General features: G+C 43.6%; 1 protein-coding gene across 1 annotated transcript in view; it reads right to left on the bottom strand.

The window, feature by feature from the left end:
• The window catches only part of LOC146611146 (protein kinase C zeta type-like), a 52,488-nt gene that overhangs the window by 22,802 nt on the left and 9,975 nt on the right, over window positions 1-19,711 (bottom strand). The window contains exons 3-11 of the mRNA XM_085344379.1: window positions 13,670-13,801; window positions 12,180-12,270; window positions 11,207-11,259; window positions 10,883-11,077; window positions 7,268-7,365; window positions 4,797-4,883; window positions 2,096-2,231; window positions 1,893-1,980; window positions 1,342-1,461 (exon numbers count right to left, since the gene is read on the bottom strand). Of these exons, the coding sequence (XP_085200505.1) occupies window positions 1,342-1,461; window positions 1,893-1,980; window positions 2,096-2,231; window positions 4,797-4,883; window positions 7,268-7,365; window positions 10,883-11,077; window positions 11,207-11,259; window positions 12,180-12,270; window positions 13,670-13,801 (1,000 nt within the window). The remainder of the gene's footprint in view (window positions 1-1,341; window positions 1,462-1,892; window positions 1,981-2,095; window positions 2,232-4,796; window positions 4,884-7,267; window positions 7,366-10,882; window positions 11,078-11,206; window positions 11,260-12,179; window positions 12,271-13,669; window positions 13,802-19,711) is intronic.

Genomic DNA, 19,711 nt, shown 5'->3' with positions numbered 1-19,711 from the left:
AACATGCTGCAGGCCATGAAGAAGAGTGAAAGCAGCAACGTGATGCTGAGAATGTGAGCAGGTACCAGTGTGAGGAACAGGTTTACGATGTAGTGAGATATATATATATAAATATATACACATATACATATATATGTAAAATGAGGACTCACACGTCTGAAAACGTGCAAAGAACTTGTTGTTTACTCTGTCGGGAATGTGTGTTTGCTACAGCTTTACTGCACTGCTGGATGATGACACTGTGATGTATAGAAGAATGTCGCTCTCTGAATGCTAATCCTTTTGTTCCGCTTGGAAAGGCTGAATTTGTGCATCCTTATCCTTATAGGAAGAGAAATGCAATCAGGTGTGAGCATCGGAGGGAAGTAACTAACACCTCTTCAAGAGATAAAAATCACAACCTGAAACACTGTAAATAAGATTATGATGGATGGAAGATTACTTTAACATGAATGCAGTTCTATCATTTGCATCTAAACTGCATGAAAACATGTCTGACTGCAGCTTCTCTTGGTGTTTTGTGTGTGCTGCACTGGTTTTGATTTGTTACCCAGTGCCAGTTTGAGCACAGCTTGATAGAAACATATAGATCTTCTTCCCTCACACAGTTTCAGTTAGAAATGATTTAGAACGGAGTTTAACGGACGTCAAAACAAAAAGCTGCAGATTTAGACTCAAACTGTAAATGACTGTGAGCAGCTACAGGAGGAAGCTCTCGTGTGCCCTGACTTTTACCAATGAACAGGATGTGCACCTTACTCATTTTCTTCTAACAGATGATGAGATCTTCATTTTCAGATAAAACTGCACCCCCGCTCGTTTTGTTTCATGACGCTTTAAAAGTAACCGCCGTCCATCAGATTTACACCTCCTGATTATGACACAGCGTGTTAGCAAACATGCTCATGAACCTCTACAGTAGCCTCAGTGTGATTGCACACGTTGTGTAAGGGGCGTGGTCTCCGGCCTGCGTCAGTGGAGGAAGCCACGGAGAGAGCCGGCTCCGGGCTACGACACAGCGGCGAACATAAGAGGAGAGCTGGAACCACAACAATGGCTCTCTGTGTGGGTCGTTCACACACATCAGTGCACATGTTTGCAGCAGGGCATCAATCCTGTTCATTTCACTATATTATAATATTCAAACTCACCCAGCCCTTTTTTATTTTGGAGTCATTAAGTCGAAAGAATTCAAAAAGCCAAAGTGCAGATTAGATTTCCTCGACCTGTAAAAGCTCCCTGTAATCTGTAGACTGAGTCATTATTGATGATGATCAGTGATATCTCCTTAAACAACAGGCTTGAGTCTAACAGTCAGTATTGATCATTGGTCTGGCTCACCCTGAAAGAGGTACTCCTCTGTGTTCATGTCAGGATTGTCAGTGATGATGTCGAACGGGGACCTTCCAGCCATCATCTCAAACATCAGCACGCCCAAAGCCCACCAGTCCACGCTGAAGCCTGGGATGAACATGACATCACATTCAGACTGGATGTGACATGTGATCAATAAGCTACAAACCAGAGCTGAGAACAGAGGTCAGGTCTCTGTGGTGTTTGGTACACTACATGGCTCCGCACATGTACAGACACACAACACGACATACTGCAGTGTGGACAGGCTGACACACGGCTAACGTTAGAAAGAGATTTAAAGACACACAGAAAATGTCACACATGCAGGAGTTACTGCTGTATCATATACATACATATATGTTTTTATGATGTTACTTAATAAGGTAGCACAGGAGCACATTTGGACCAATTAAACACATTCACATGTATAACATGAAATGTTGTTAGGCAGCACATATTAGTTTGTAATGGTCTGTGAATGGCTTGATTTAGTAGGACTGTCAAAGTGTAACCCTTTACACTGCTCCTGTACTCACCATAGTCTTCTCCTCTCAGGATCTCAGGCGCTATGTAGTTTGGAGTGCCACAGAAAGTACTGGTGGTATCACCTGGTCTGATCCCCTCCTAAGAAGTAGAAGACAGCAGCGTTTGGAGAGATCAACAAGAGCGCGCTAGACCTTCCAGTCAATACTGACCTAATGCATTATTGATAATGCTACAGCTGCCCGCACTCTGTTACCTTGCACATGCCGTAGTCTGTGAGCTTGATGTGTCCCTCGTGGTCCAAGAGCACGTTGTCCAGCTTCAGATCACGGTAGATGATGCCCTTTTCATGTAGGAAGTTCAAAGCGATGCAGATTTCAGCAGCATAGAATCTGTGACGAGATGAGAGGTGAACATTTCCACTCGCACATGAGAACATGTTCAAATCCTTCCTGCACAGCTGCATGGATTTAGTGACAACGCAAATCGATGTTTACAGACCGTGACTAAGAGTGACTCGTCTCAATCGTTCAGAATCGTTCTCCAGCATCTGCTTGTGATGCTGTCGAGCGTTTGTGTTACATTTACAGAAGCTACCCGTGAACCACGGGGTTGGAGGGCGCATGTAAACGCTCTCCAAAGCCTGATAGCATCCACACATTTACTTTACAAAAATAAGAGACGCAGCAGGAAGGTTGTTAGATTTCTAACCTGTGTGTGTTTTGGGGCCAGGTCAATGCAAAACGGCCCTCAGTGCACTAATGCCTGCGGTGCTATATCTAACCTGACTAAATGACTGTTTCTCTTCCTGTTTCTGATTAGTTGTTGGGATTTTTATTGTTCTCCTTTTTTCTTATAATGTAGGAATTGTGAAGATTTGGCCTTGAAGACACAAACACTCATTAGTTTTGGTTGAAACTTTAAAAAGCTGAAAGACCAACAAAAGTCCAGCAGGTTCAAATCTGCAGCAGGCAGTGTTCACCTCTGCAGAAATGTAAGACATGTCCTCCCAACAGCTGTGGACGTCAGTGGGACTCAGCATCTGCTGCAGGACTCTTTGTTTGTCTTATAGAACTAATGAAAACTGGTTTTTATAGCTCTGGCTAAATGTTGGTGTCATGCTCCAAACAGAGCCTGGGACAGATAAGTACAGTTTACAGTTCCCAGAGAAGGACGTCCCCACGTGGCCTCTGTCCTCGTTCCTTGCATATAATTTACTCAGCTGCTGCCAGAGTTCTTAGAAATCTAAAGAAGCCATCGATAACACCTCCAGCCGTGTTACAGTGGGCTTTGTAAACACTACTGTTTACTACTGATAGCTGTCACTGGGTGAGAGGACACCCTGGACTGGGACGTAACTGAATTTGTGCGTCACATTTGCAAAGTGTGTGTGCGTTTCATGCAAAAGCAAAGCCACTGTGTAGTGGCCGTATCTCCAGCTGTGTGTACATGAAGGCCCACTTCACAGGTGTAGTTTATTCCCTGTCAGACGGAGGTCTGTCAGTACCATCACTCCTCTCTGAGGCCACGGCTCCTAACAGGTCAGCATGTGTCAAAGCACCTGCAATACTCTGATACGCTTTGACTCCTGGGTCCACACAAAGTAACAGACATTAAAGAGACCATGTTCCTCGTGCCAAACATTTCTTCTTCTACTATGGCTATTGTTATGACAGCTAGTCTATAAAGCCTTTGTAGTTTGGGCCATCATTAGATGTACTTGGAGTGCTTCTTCGGTGAGTCAGTCAAATGTTTTCTCTCCATGTGTAGGTTGTGTGTATTCTGTCTCTAGGAGATAAGCCTTCATTAAACCTGACAAGCCTCTCGCTGTCTGCTGCTATAAATCTGTGAAACACTGAGGCAAAAGACTGCAGTGGAGAAATCCCACGTCGCTCCCCCACATTTTCACGGTGACAGCCTCCATTGTACGCTGTTGTTTCTTTGTTGCCATCAGACTGATGGAAGCTATGGCCTATCAGCAGCACAATCCCCTGCCCACCAGCCCGCCTCCCCCACGGCGTGGGGGAATGTGGCAGGGCTCTCTCTCTAAGAGCGCTGCTCATGAATATGTACCATCATTATGAGTAACTAACATGCTGCTTTGCATATATACAGCCACTGCCTCCACAATCCAGATTGCATGAGCTGATAGGGGTCCAACGGTGCCTCTGTAAATTACACAGCCTTTGATCCGCTATTTATCAGAGACGCAGCTGGAGCGCCCCGCGAGTAGACAGCCACAATGAATTATGGGTGCTCATTATATTTTAAAAGGAGGGTAAAAGTGTTGAGACCTGTTAAAGCATCCTATGAAGCATATCTTCAAACATATGTGTTTAAAAGAAGACACACCCAGTATGAATCTGTAGACCGTCCTGAAAACCGCTGATCTGGTGTGGTTCAGGCATGCAGCTCCTACCTGAGGGCTCTGACGTCTAATACTCACAACACTTTTCACAAAAACAGCTGAACATGAGTCTGCCCGCTCTGCACAGCCGTGCGTTGAACCGGCCCAATGCTGCACGTACACATGGCTGTATCGCCAGAGCAGCCCTCATGATTTCCTGCGTGTAAACTGAGGCTACGTGAAAATATAGGTTATGCTGTCCCTGAACTTGCTCCGCTCCAGGGATGCAGATACAATGGTTTGACCCTTCTGGAAGTCGTTTACCCCAAAATTGTTCACAATTGTACAAATGGGTTTTCTGTGTCATGTCAGTGTAACCAAAATCAAGTGTACCCACTTCAGTGTCATCCTGCTATCACAGAGGCCTCATTTACCACCTCAGACTGAATCAGCTGCTGCTCAGTCTTCATTCAAACATGCGACCTGTTCATAATGCACATGTGGGAGTACACCTAAACATCATGTACCCTCTAAAGATTCTCACATTGTGGACAGGGACCATATTTTATGTGGATAATGCCTGGAAGCTGGCGTACATCTGGAGGTTTACCTTGCGTGCTCTTCCGGGAGCTTCCTTTGTCGTTGCATATGAAACATCAAATCCCCACCGTTCACATACTCGATCACTAGAAATAACCTGGAAACAGAGCGAGAACATTTATGAACAGACGTTACATCAAATACTCTCAATATGAACGTTATGCAAATTTTAAAAAAGAGCATTTCTTGCTGGTCTTCATTATATCAAAAGAAAACATGCACCTTGACTCAAAAGCCCCGTTTGATGTTATTTAATCAATAATAAAATATTATTGTGTTATGATAGTATTATGGTAGTATTGTGATAGTATTAAGGTAGTATTGTGATAGTATTAAGGTAGTATTGTGACAGTATTAAGGTAGTATTAAGGTAGTATTGTGATAGTATTAAGGTAGTATTGTGATAGTATTAAGGTAGTATTGTGACAGTAGTATGGTAGAATTGTGACAGTAGTATGGTAGTATTGTGATAGTATTAAGGTAGTATTAAGGTAGTATTGTGATAGTATTAAGGTAGTATTGTGACAGTAGTATGGTAGTATTGTGACAGTAGTATGGTAGAATTGTGACAGTATTAAGGTAGTATTGTGATAGTATTAAGGTAGTATTGTGATAGTATTAAGGTAGTATTGTGACAGTAGTATGGTAGTATTGTGACAGTAGTATGGTAGAATTGTGACAGTATTAAGGTAGTATTAAGGTAGTATTGTGATAGTATTAAGGTAGTATTGTGACAGTAGTATGGTAGAATTGTGACAGTATTAAGGTAGTATTGTGATAGTATTAAGGTAGTATTGTGATAGTATTAAGGTAGTATTGTGACAGTAGTATGGTAGTATTGTGACAGTAGTATGGTAGAATTGTGACAGTATTAAGGTAGTATTGTGACAGTATTAAGATGCTGGAAATACGACGTGGGTGGATCCTGACATAAACTTTTCACAAATGGGAGTCGAGCGATTGAAGCGACTGAAATGTGAGCCAATAATAAGAGGGAGTAGAAAACACATTAGTGGGTTGCCTAGGCAACCGAAGCCTGGGCTATCCTCTGGTGACCAACTGTCGATTAAAGCAATGCACAACGAGTGAATCTCTTCATATGTGCACGAGGTTTAGAGGTGAGACACAAACGACCTGAGCAGTTCCACAGCATGTGCATGTTACATCGTAACCACGTGTTTCCAGCACAGCCACTCTTCACCTGGCTGCCTGTCTTTTCCTCCTCTTCCCCACCGAAAAATTCATGATGGAGAGTCACTGTGGAGGAAATATAGTACAGCTGCAGGTGGTGCCTGGAGGGGTGTTGCTCCACAAAGGAGACTATGCGGAAATGGTTGGATGAGCAAGTCATTCAGCTTCGTTTATGTAATAACACCTAAAGTGTTATTAAGATGATACTGTGGAGGACAAATGTGACACTGCATGTTGTATGCATGTCTTTATCCTGTCTTCCTTCTCTCACCCCAACCAATCACAGCAGATGGCCCCGCCCCTCCCTGAGCCTAGTTCTGCCGGAGGTTTCTTCCTGTTAAAAGGGAGTTTTTCCTTCCCACTGTCGCCAAAGTGCTTGCTCATAGGGGGTCATGTGATTGTTGGGTTTTTCTCTGTATGTATTATTGTAGGATCTACCTTACAATATAAAGCACCTTGAGGCGACTGTTGTTGTGATGTATAAATAAATTGAATGTATGAAAATGTCCTTATATAGATTTTGAACTTTTGGGGAAGTTGTCAGTGTTTATTACAAATCATAACAAAAACAATAGTAAAGTAAAAAAAAGTTCAGCTGTTTGATGTGTCAGCTGTTGGTCACGTGATCTTTATGAAGGGCTGTTATGGGTGCAGCCCTGCTGGGTTCAGCACTGTTTGAGGAAAACAGTAAAGTCCTGAGTGTGAACAGTACCTTTAGTCCTCACATCATGAACAGGTTTTAATAGATCTGCAGAACCATTGAATGGAGCACATTACAAATCTGAGCCGTGGTTATTTCCCAACTACAACAATGACCTCACTGTGAAAACACACCGCAATGTCTAATCTCTTTCAATTCAGTAAATTTAGACACACAATGTAAACCTAGTGACACAAACTACAACTCATTTGAACTTTGACCTCGGTGCATGATGGAGCTCCAGGGCTGCCTTGAGCTGGACGCTGCACAGATCACACAGAGTTGAATCAGTGTCAGAGTGCAGCGGCATTGTTGCTGTGACACAACCCTAACGACCCACAACATTGTGCTCATTTTTATACTTCACAGCCGTGAGCCACAGTTTACAGCTAATGTGCGCATGTAGGAAGACGTACGACTAAATATGTGTCTGTATGCTGGAACATATACTTTGAATCTGTGTGTTAATATGAAGTTAGACGTTAAGCTTACTTCAGCAGACTGAGGTAAGAACGGGCCATCGTCAAAGGAGTATTTAGTGAAAAGCACTGTACCCGACAGCGCTCACAGTGTCAGCTTTATCCTCTTACCGACTTTCTGTCTGGAAACAGGAGTGGAGGCCGACTAAGAAGGGATTGGTCGAGGCCTGCTCAAAAACATGCTTCTCTGTCTGCACCCAGTCAATATCCTGCAGAGATGAGACAGACACAGCATGAGACAGATAATGTGGGAACAATCGGTTTGTCAGTAGGCTTTCTCAGACAGATCGATGGAGATACATCAGGTCACTGGTGTCACTGGTTTGAACAGCCCTCACACACAGAATGGGAGATTAATGGAGTGCAAGCCATGAACTCGGGAAACAGAAGAGCTCTCTATTGTCCTTTAACACGATGGCAGGTTTAAGGCACTTGAACCACAGTGGCTTACATTCACTTCCCAAAGTCCATCTTTTATCTACAGTTTGTAATTTTGGACTAAAATACTGCCAATAGTAAGTGACGTTATTACAGGTATGCAATCTACAGTGTTTGCTGCAAAATTTGACATTATTTTGTGACATCAGCATCTCATCGTATCCAACCCTTTATACTGAATCGCCTTTCTAAATCAGGTGTCACAAAATAACAGCTGAAAGCACTCCAACTCCCAGAAGTCCTTCAGAGTACCCAGGATGTCATGGATGCTGCTCAGTGCTTTGCCTGCAGCGAGGACTCTGAATCTGGAGTTAAAGCATCATTAAACTGTGATCAGGTGTGTGTACACTGTGCCGTGATACAAAATTCCTTTTGGTCAAGTCATTACTGCATCCAGCCATTATTATTATTATTATTATTATTATGCAAAATAAGTCATAGTAACACGTCTGACATTTCAGACTATTTGACTCTCAGTGGAATCACCTTCCTGCTGTCCGTGGATTGTTGTTTGTACAGAAAGTGAAACTTTGTCATGGAATAAAACGTGTCCATGTGGGACAACGTGAGCTGGTCAGATGATGGACGATGCTGTAGTTATAGGATGCTGGTCCTCAGCCTATATGTTGAGCAATATTGCCATCTAGTGGACTTTCATCACACAACCACAGCACAGTCAGTAGGCTTTCTGTATTCAGGCCTATCTCACCTCCTTACCAATCTCTCTCTCTGTCTTTCTTTTAACATATGTTTCAGCTACGATGTTCTAGGACTACCTGATGACTTTTGAGGCAGAGAAGTCACAGAGTCTAAAGAACGTGATCAGAGTCTGTTAACTTAAGCTAAGCTTTGAGTTATCAGACCAGCAAGCCAGACGAGTCGAGAGCAAGAAGTGAAATCAGAGTAACACAGAAAACAGAGCTGACTCAAAGTATTTCAAAGTCACTGAGTCTTATTGTATCCACAATCCACCCACAGAAGTCACGTGTTGTTTCTAAGGTTATGATCAGTCCTGGAGGACAGGGAGCTGTCAGTACTGCTAACGTACCATGCAGACAGACTGTGTCAGAGACACTTTCAAAGAAAGCTGCAGGTGTGGGCATCACTCGTGGAAAACGAAACGACACTTTGGCTCTTGTAATGCTTCTGTTTCTATGAATATAACATGTTTTTGCCTGTGGAACATTATTTATGCAGACTTCATGTTCATCTGGTTATTCATCCCTGCAAAGAGGATGTTATACCCGGATTTCATCTGCTGCTTTCAGTCACCCACTCACTTCTTCCTCCTCAGCAGCTCTGTGCCACCTCCACTCCAAATTTCCCCTTCTTTGTTCCATTTCCTTCCAGTGTCTGGCTCAGTTCCATTCCCTTCCTTTAGCCAATCCCGATTCTCATATTTTCATACCTCCCCACTGTTTCCTCGTCACCCTTCACTTCCAACTTTTACCCTCCACTCTCCTCTGAATATTGACCTGTTACATAGTCTAGTGCTCCTAAATCTCTCCAGAGCCCTGCTGTCTCCATGCAAGGTCAAAACAATGAAACAGACAGCGTGCAAAACCAGCTGCCCTCTGAGTATTCGAGAAAATATAAACAGAAGTATTGAAAATTCCCCACATTCTCAATGAAATGTGTCCTGCTGTCCACCACTGGTCCAGTTCAACCCTACATGTAAGACAGAAAAAAGCGGTCCGTGGCTGGGATGTGCCAACATCACAGATCCTGACATCATCTGTGTATGTGGACTTCAGTGGAAATCACTGGGTGCTGAAGCTGCTGTTTACACACTTTTATACAAGAATTTACTAATGTCTACCAAATCTGTTCCAAAGCATTTCAAAAGGAAAACAGCAACAGCTGTCCCCACGTAGGCTGATTTATAGAGTTATATCCCCTCCTGAAGGCAAACATTACACTTCTCAGTCTTTGTGCTTAGAAATCTTTGAAACCTTCAGTGTTTAATGTTTGTAGTTTTCCTTCTCTTGTTTTTCTTTTACGCTTGCAGCTGTGGTGGTTAATGTTTTCAGTCAGTTGTTCTGGACTGTTACAACACAATGAAGATGGATGAAGCCTCCAGGTCTGAAAACTCACAGCAGTATAAATCCTGCATTCTCTCCAATGTCCAGCAGGGGGTGCATTGCCTGTTGTAAAACTAACTAACCCTAATTTCCTTCGGGATTAATAAAGTATTCTGATTCTGAATAGTACAGAAGTCAGTGAGAAACACTAACTCTGATGTTTTCAATCACTAACTCAGTCTTCTGTATAACACACGGTGGTCACATTGTAAATTCAGGCCTGTCAGTGGGATGCTGCACAAGAAACCTATTGTTGTAAAGCATATATTTTATACTTATTTGATCCTCTACAATAAACCGAGGATTCAGGCTCTCACAGACCAGCTGTGCGCTACATATAATACAACTACTGTTTACAAAGCACACCTGTCCACAGAAACCCATGGGAAGACCAACAAATGTCAACCAATGTCAGCCTCCTTAAGGCTGGAATGCAGCTGGATAGGGTAGTAGTAAGACTACACACCTTTGGAGCAGGAGTCGCAAGTTTGATTTCCACCCAGTATCCAGTAAGGGTCCTGGCTAGACCCCCCATGCTAAAACCAGGCCTAAACTTGTTAATGATCTAAAGGCAGCTGGCACCACAGTCACCAAGAACACCACTGGTAACACAACACACAGCCATGAACTGAAGTCCTGCAGCAAAGTCAACCTTCAGAAGAAGGCACGTGTCATCTTACATTTGTCAGTGAAGATCTCAATGATTCAGAGAAAGCTCAGGAGAGAATGCTGCGGACAGATGAAACAAAGAAATGAGGTTTTTGGCATCAACCCACCCTGCGGTGTTTTGGAGGGAAGAGAAGTGCTGAGTATGAACCAAAGAACACCAACCCCACCCTCAAGCACACAGGTGGAAATATTATGCTTTGGATGAAGCCGTGACCTCCACTGGACACTCAGGACGGGTCATGGATGGGTCTTCTAACAACAAAGAAGTGTCTAAAGGAAACACGCACTAAGGTCATGTATTGGCTTAGCCAGATTCCAGACATTAATTCTTAATTAAAAACCTGTGGAGGGAGGTGAAGCTTCACGCTGCCAAGCGGCAGGATTTCGAGAGTTTCTATAGAGAGGAGTGTGCTAAAATCCCTCCTGACATGTGTGCAAACCTGGTGACCAGCTACAAGAAACCTATTACTGCTAACGAGTACTCATGTGGTTCTAGGGGTTTAAGTACTACAGTCAGAGTTTCTCCGGGTGCTCTCACCTCGTCGTCATGGACCAGCTCCTTTTTCACCACCTTCATGGCGTACATCTGCTCGTTCTTCTTTAGCCGCACCAGCAGAACTTTGGCATAGCTGCCTCGTCCTATTACTCGAATCAGGTCAAAGTCAGCCAGCCCGAGAGCCAGTCCCTGGGATATCTTAATGCCATCGATGCCATCAACTACTGCTTTGATATCCTACAGGGGCAGAGGTCAGAATAGCATCAATAGCATAGTTTATGTAGAAGAATGATCACACAGTCATTTTCAAAGGGAATGGGCAGCTTTTACATTATCAGCGTATTATCCTTAATGAGTCGGTCTTACCTCTGTCTCGTCTTCTGCTTTATTCACTGCACAGTTGTGTGGTAAAAACGGTACTGCAAAACACAGATCCACACCAAACTATGACCATCTGGAGACTGTCGCAAATGCTTTCTTTCCCTCAACCAGCAGAGGGAGGCAGAGCACACAAAATAAAGACCCCTGTTCTTACCAAACTAGGCTAATCCACAAGGGGCCCCAGAGCATCTCATGGGCACAAGTTTACACATAAGCATCTCAGAGTTACATAAGTGATGACAGCGAATGAGAAGTCAAGAGACCAGGCCCACTGGTCCAAGCAGCCACTCTGGTACTCATTTCTTTGGGGACTCGTAAAATGACAGCGGGGGCCACTGAGGGCTCCTCAGTTATAAATTGTACAAGTAGCTGTCGTTTAAGGAAACACTAAAGAAACTGGTGTAGTGGCGCACATCTCTGTAGAGAACAGCACTCTTCTTTATTTTTTATTCACTCTCAAATTTAAAAGAGTTTGTGTACTTTCAAAGAGATGTTGTCACCCTGTTTATCCACAGATATCACAGTTACTCTGAGACAAACTCAAATGCATTCTTATGCTAAATATTTGTAGTCATTTCAAACAAAATTACACTCTATTGTATTTTATTGTAACATTTCTTAGGGCCCACCCAACGGTCAGTTCACCGCCTACGAAGGACCACAGAAGACATCAGAAAGTGTGAAAAGTGTTAAATGTCCTATGTGTTAGAGTCCAAACAGTCCAGGACATGAATGCAGTCAGACTGGGACATGTAGTCCACAGTTTCTAGACGTGCATGGACTGGGTTTGGATGCTGTGTCCAGGATCCCGTCATGCTCTCTGCTGACTTATGTCTCATAAAAAATGCAGCAGAGTTCAGAGTTTCCCTTTTTCATCTGGATCTCAAAGAAACCTGCACTCATACAACGATTAGCTTTCTTAGGTAACTCAGTGGCATATAAAAGAAATGCATCTTACTCCCATCTGTGTCCTCTGTGTCATCCAGTGGAAGGTCCACCTCGGCACTCTGGGCATCTGAAGGGGGCTTCTGTGATGGCATGACTGGATCCTGAAGAAAAGATTTCAGATATTCACCTGCATTTCTTTGCAACATGCCCTATCAGATATCCCGTCATGGCTGTGCAGTCCTGGACGAGTGGATGATGGCTCATGTTTACGCTCAGGGCGAGGTCTGTATTTCAGCTCATGGGCAGAAATGTTGCTGCTCTAATGAAGTGTGGGGGTTTCTCCAGAAAAGGGATTTAATCTTATCCAGGAAAAAAGGCAGTGAAGATAGCAGCACAGTCGCGGAGCACATACTCCATTGACTGCATTGATTTTCTGCTCAGGATTTGGGTGATTGGGGTCAAAATTTTGGATCTTTCTGTTTGGCCAGAAGCTTGCATAGCGCTCTAATGGATTGACTACGTGGAGCACACTGGTCTGTGGTCACGCCGTCCTTGTTTTGTATCAGTTAGGATATCACTATATTGCTGGTCTTTGAAGAAAGACTTGTTTGAAAGACTAGCTTGTTGTTTCTCAGCTGTTTCAAAACCATTTTAATTCCTTTTTATAAACTGCTTCACTGATAAGATAAGACATCACTACTTGATCTTTGAATCTCATGTAAAGCAGCACACACACCAAACACAAGTACATTTTAAAGACATTTGTGACAAACTGTTCTGCTGTGTTTTGTTGTTGCTCCTGTGCAGAACCTGTGTGGTTCCACTTGATGCTGAGGCCTGAAAGGTGCTACTGTGACGCAAGATTAGCACAGTATGCTGAGCCCAAAGCAAGAGGTTTCAGTTTCACTCACTTTATTTACACTGAGAGCTGACTGACTCAGAATGACTCCGGGTAATGAATTAACCCTGAGAGAGTCAAACTTCAGTTTAACATATAGAGTTTGAGAGCTCTAACATATTAACCTGATACTTAAAACAACTACTTGTTACACTGTTTCCAGCGTTGGTCTGACACTGTGTTCACTCTGATGGGAAAGGAGATTGAATGTTCCCAAATAGTGCAATCTGATTGGTTGGGAGGGACTTTGATGCAGTAGCTGTTCAACAATCCCTGCCATGGCCTCCACCTTAATGTTTGACAACAGCTTGAGAACATAATTAGTCCCATCAGTAACACTGACTAGCTAACTTTTGCTCTACATTATTAGCCTACTGCTAACAAATTAAAGAGATTAAACAACAGGGCCAGTGTAACAGCTGCTCTCTATCCACCTATGACCAAAGAAGGGTCAATCACTGAGTGCACCTAAGGTTAAAGATTATTCTTTGCATGTCCACAGTTTACACACACCCCTCACTGATATGAGTGTCATGGTAATTTTGGGCTTTTGATGGTTTCTTTGAACGGTTCTTTGTCCAGGGAGGGAAAAAGCTTTCACAATGATCCATGCAGACAACAGGAGCCTCTGTGCAATTTAATGGGCATAATCACATACTCACCATAAGCCTTTGGCAGGTCTGAGGGATGAGTCTGTGACAGCGCTTATGGACCAGCAGTTTGCAGGTGATACACTTGTAGCCCTGACTGCCCAGCCCCCATATCCTGTCACTACAGTGGGCACAGTAGGCTTTCTGTAAGACAAAAACATGCACCCTTTTTAGCAGAACATATATGTCAAAGTCAAACTTTGCCACTACAGGACGGACAATGAGACTCTTCATCGTTTAAATGAGGAGTCTGATTTTCATAGTTAGCCTTTATGGCTGAATAGCACAAACACAGCTGCAAACATCCACGTTTGTAATCAGTATTTATTTTAATACAATTATTATCACGACAGAATAAATACACATCGTTCATTTATAACAGAGAAAATCAAAAGACATTTTCAACAATAGAACTCTGTCTTCATAAACAACAAGACGGAGACTGTGCTGTCTGCTCGTTCACACTACAAATAAAATGTGACAGCAAACGCGCTCTAGTGTGAATGCTCAAAGCGGCCCGCATGGGTAAAAGATGTCACACAGAACGCGCTCTGTTTACACCCAGACCAACAGTATTGTTTGACTGATGGCCCACTTGTTTTGGACTTTACGTTTCCCAATTTTACTTTAAGTTATAAAGTTATTTTGTTATTTACATATGGCCTAATAATCATCCTTATTGCTGTTTTAGAGAGGAGCAGTGCTTCAAAGGATAGTTGCAGATTTCTGTCAGAATCTGCAGATTATACAATACAAATTAAATGTTCACGTTTCTCCAACGTTGTCTTCCCAACAGTTTCACCGGATGGCCAGGAAGCGTTCACGATATCTTCTCCAGCGCTGATAATTGCCGTCTGTCTTGTGTCGGTGACGTAAAAGACCGATTTAATGCGACATGACCGTTCAAACAGCAGTCGCTTTCTGAAACATCAGATATGTATCGGATTCAGCACCACATACGAAAGTGACCCAGATCGGATTTGAAAATATCGGATGTGTGCTGTTCACACTGTCATACCATGATCGGATATGGGTCGCATAGGGTCAAAAAAAGTCGAATTTGATGCGCTTTTTCCTGCAGTGTGAACGTAGCCTTAGACATGTCATCACCGCCAACCCAGGAGGGTGATGACATCACACCTTTTTATGGCTGAGGTGTAAAAACTGCAGTTTGTGTTTATTCCTGTTTGTCTAATGTTAATATTTGTTTGATAATCTGAAACATGGAAGTGTGACAACATGTATCTAATACTAATGTTTCAAATGCTGCGTGTGTGAGTGTGTGAGAAAAAGGTGATTGACAATGGAAGAGAGACAGACCATCATAACACGTATAAATGTCGGTCTGTCCTACAGAGAAACTGCAAAGAAAGTCAAGGTGTCAGTGAGTCCAGTTTCCTTCAGCATCCAAAGGCTCAGAAACAAACTGACAGGAAGAGGTCTGCAGACCCAAAGACACGACTCAATCAGAGGACAAGTTTCTGAGAGTTAACAGCTGTGTGATAGGCGGCTCACAGGACAACAGCTTCAAGCAGCTTAATAGTGGTCGTAGTAAGAAAGTCTCAGTTTCAGCTGTGAAGAGAAGACTTTGAGCTGCAGGTTTGACAGGACGAGTTGCAGCAAGAATGCCAGACGTCAGAATAAGACAAAGAGGCTTGGCTGGGCCGTGAAACACCACCATTGGACTACTGAAGACTGGAAGAAGGTATTATGGACTGATGGATCAACATTTGAAACCTTGTGTTCATCACACAGGATCTTTGTGGTCGAGTAGGTAAAGGATGGTTCCACAGTGTGTGGTGTCAACCGTCAAACATGGAGGAGGAAGTGTGATGGTCTGGGGCTGTTTGCTGGATCCAGGGTCGGTGACTTGTACAGAGTGAGAGGCTCCCTGAACCAAAACACGTACCACAGCATTGTGCAGCACCATGCAGGACCCTCTGGTATGAGCCTAGTTGGTCAAGGCTTCATCCTACAGCAACATAAAGACCCAAAACATAGATCCAAGCTGTGCCAGAACTACCTCAGGAACAAAGAACAAGGTGGTGAGCTTGAAAACACGGAGTGTCCAGCACAGTCTCCAGACTTAAACCCCATCGAGCTGGTTTGAACTGGACAGAAGAGTGAAAGCAAAGCAACCTACAAGGTCCACGTTTATGGGAACTTCTGCTACAGATATGGGAGAATATTTGATTTCTATTGTAGAAAGAAGCCACGACTGTCTTCAGCTGTTATATCTGCCAAAGAAGGCTACTCTGATGGGTTAAAGGTTAGAATACACTTTGGTCTATAAACTGATTCCATGATTTCTTTTTTAACTCCAATTACTTATTTGTGCTATGCTTTCATTTCAGAGTGCAATGAGACAATAAACTGCATCACTTTCAATAAAAAACTGGAAAATTTTGGGTTTTCTTAAACTTTTGAGCGGTAGTGTGTATTTTTAAGTGGTTGGATATTTTATATATTTACTAATTACCATGATTTTTAAAATGATAATTATAGTATCTTCTTTTTGCTTTCACGAGTTAATGTGAGTTAATGTTTCTATGGTTTGTTCTGGTAGGAGGTGCTTAAGCATGGTGTTGGTCCAATGCTGGACTGCTGGCTAGTCACCATTAGCCATGGAGTTAGCCCCGAGTTTTATTTCAGCCGAGTTCCTGTAGGGTCACAGACACTACTTCATGCTGAAAATATGGATTTGTAATGTTATTAATACGATAGATTTCTAACTGGACTGCACAACCTCAGCCTCACCCTTTATGTACGTGTCTCTAACTCAGACTCGTCCTTCCTCCTCGTGTCCTCGGCCAGGCCAAGGCTTATTGTAAGTTTACTCTGTTACATGACTTGGTGTGGAGTCCTTTCTGTGTAGTTGTACCAAAGCTGCTCGGTGTCTCTGGGCAGGCTGTCACCAAACCGTCTCCCTGGGAAGTGAACACTTGAGATGCAGAGTGTGTGCTCGGCTGTACTGACATCATTGTAAAGAACAAAGTCCCAGTCAGTACTCTATTACCATGGAAATGCTTCAGCAAAGACTTCAAGTCCTTTTCCTCGAACACTAAACAGAGTTAAAGCGCAAACTTTCACCCACACCCAGCCTGACAGCGATGTAAATCTAAGCTTCGGGTTCTTTTTAGGATTTTTTTGGATGATACAAACACCAACATGAGAATAATCACAGGTACAGATGCACCTGTACGCTGACTGGATATCAGCCCTTGACTGACATCAGCATAAAAATACCAAAAAAACTGACCCATATTTACACTGGTTAAATGATTAAATATTACATGGCCATGATGAGTGTACGTACACGTCTGTACATGATAATACACGCAGTCTCCTTGAGACAGAACAGTGAAACACTGTAAAACTGACTAAAGTTGCTCTAGTTTCTCTGGTGCATCAGAACGGCTCACCCCAAACGCTGTCCCTGACTTAGCTGGATCTCACTGCTCTGCGCTGCTGCAGAGCACATACATGTGGCTGTACGGGGAACCCTGCAGTGTCAGGCTCCAGGACATTAGAGGACAGTAAGTGGTGTATTAGTGCACACCACTCTTCTCCAACATACTGACTCTGCAAACCACACCTTGGCCTCTGCCACTGTTAATGTGATGATCAGCAATGTTTATGATGACTCGTGTGTATTCTTGTCATCTACGTGGCAGCATTTGGTGTTTCCAAGACTCAGAGAGGTCACCAGCTTTTAAGAACATGTAATAAACCAGTCAGAATAAGCTGGGATAGAAACCAGCACAGGGGAGAAGCATCTCTCAGAGCTGTGCTTGTCACGTGGAGGTCCAAAGTCCTGCAGCTGCCTGCAGCTTCAGATTAAGGAGCAGAAGGCGCTTTATCGATTGATCCCAGCAGGCAGTGGTACAGATCGTGCGAGTGCCCGCACACTGACGGGCCTAATATTGCTGAGAAATGATGTGCTGTCTGCTTTGCTTTTAAGAAAACTCATCAGAGCAAAATAACTGATAACACCTGCACAGAATCAGGCCGTTACAACAGCAAAGCATCATTTACAGAATATAATGTGCCCCAGAAACCACCATCCTTACTACTGTACTGAACTCCAGCATGGTACAGTTACAGGATGCCACGTGTGCAAACAGTCCAGTCAGAAAGTTTCCTCACTACTAAACACTCCAAAACTGTTAGAGGTATTATAACAAAGAGGAAGTGATTGGGAATGACAGCAACTCAGCGACAGTGATATGGCACGTAAAACCACAGAGTGGGGTCCAAGGATGCAGAGGTCGTGACCTTCATATTAGCTGAAGAACAGCTTCATGGCTGAGCAGCTCCATCCAAGCCTTACACCACCGAGCTCAAAGCAAAGCCTCACATGCATTTCAGCTGGCAGAAGCACAGAGTAACAAATGGGAACTGGTCTGATTCTTACAAAACACTTTTCTACTCTCCCAGAGAGCTCAAAGCACCTCAATACAACATGCTACATTCACCCATCCACTTCCTTCTATGGCTTTAAGTGCTTACTAACCCAAGGGAGACAGGACTCGAACCCCCAACCTCCGATCACTGTATGACCTGCTCTACCTCCTGAGCTACTTCTCCATCTGGCAATTCGATGGGTGAATATGAGTTTGACGGTTGCCATGAGAACGGTGCTGATCTGACTACATGTGCCAGGTTTTAGGTTTGGTGTAGGAGGTATTTTCGTGTGGGGTTGTGTGTCAGCAGTTTCCTTTAAAGAAATGCTTCAGCATACCAAGACATCTGGGACGACTTCATGTTTCCAACTTCGTGGGAACAGTTTGGGGATGGCCTCTAAGACTGCACACCAGTGCACAAAGCAGCTCCATAAAGACATGACTGAGCTGACTGGCCTGCACAGAGTCGTGACCTCAACCCAAGATCTCATCCACCTTTGGGATGAATCAGAGCAGCGACTGCGAGACACTCGTGTGTGCTGTGTCTGACCGCACAGATTCTGGAAGAACACTCAAAAATCCCATAAACACTCCAAAAGCTTCAACATTCCCAGATGAGATGAAACTGTTATAGCTGCCAAGGTTGGGCCACCATCATATATGAAACCCTATGGATTAACAATGGGGTGTGACTCAAGTTCATATGCATGTGAAGGCAGATGAGTGAATACATGTGGCAAACCTGTGTCTGCCTGAAAATGGCTTTGTTTTAAGCCCAGTGCCCAACACCTGCAGGTCCTGTATATGGATGCTGTTCACTGAGGATACAAAGGTCAACCATGAACAACTCTCTGTCCCACTCCTCATTACGCCCAGTGTAACTGACGTCACTGTGGGAAAAAGACCAGGCTAGAAAGCTAAAGATACAATATAATATACTTCATCTGATTCGGTTTACACATCTGTAACCAGCAGTCACAAACATGCTCCTCTCACGTTTGAGCTAGCATGTTTTGTGTTTGCTTGTGTGGATTTTGTTCCATGAGAGGACGCTGTCAGTCATCCTCCAACGCCGTCCTCATCACATGGGAAACAGGAGCTAAAGACAGCCCACGATGTCAGAGGGGAGAGAGCCAGAGAGCAGCTTTGCCTCTGAAAACATCAGACGGAGAGGGAGGGACGCAGATGTAAAGAGAGAGAGTGAGAGAAAGGAGGAGAAATTTGGCCTACTTCTCCTCAGCTCTTATTTATATCCTGAGGACAACACAGTAACCAATCCTGGGAGCTGGCATAGCAACAGTCACACAAGTCCCAGTCTGAGAGCCAGCTGTTTAACAATTCAGGCGCCTGCTGTTATGAATTCATGAAGGAAACAGCAGGAACATCTCCTGACTTGATGTACATTTCCTAATGTGCCCCAATCTATAAATCTAAATATCTATACACAACACTCCTTACATGCCACAGCTGCACAGTCTTTGTATGCTAAATTAGTTAAATGCCTGATTAATATGCACCACAAAGCCCATGAAGGTTCAGTAAAACTAGGAATGTGAAGCTGTGTGTCTCACTGCCTCGTGTGTTGGAAGCCATGACAAGCCGAGCTCACAGAACTGCTCAGGCTGATGCTTTCAATATGCTGTCCAATCAA

Source organism: Diplotaxodon limnothrissa, linkage group LG20 (assembly GCF_057381915.1).
Source record: "Diplotaxodon limnothrissa isolate DT_005_m linkage group LG20, D_limnothrissa_male_GT1.1, whole genome shotgun sequence".
Lineage (NCBI taxonomy): Eukaryota > Metazoa > Chordata > Actinopteri > Cichliformes > Cichlidae > Diplotaxodon > Diplotaxodon limnothrissa.
Note: the sequence above shows the minus strand (reverse complement) of the source record. Positions and strands in the feature narration are given on the sequence as shown.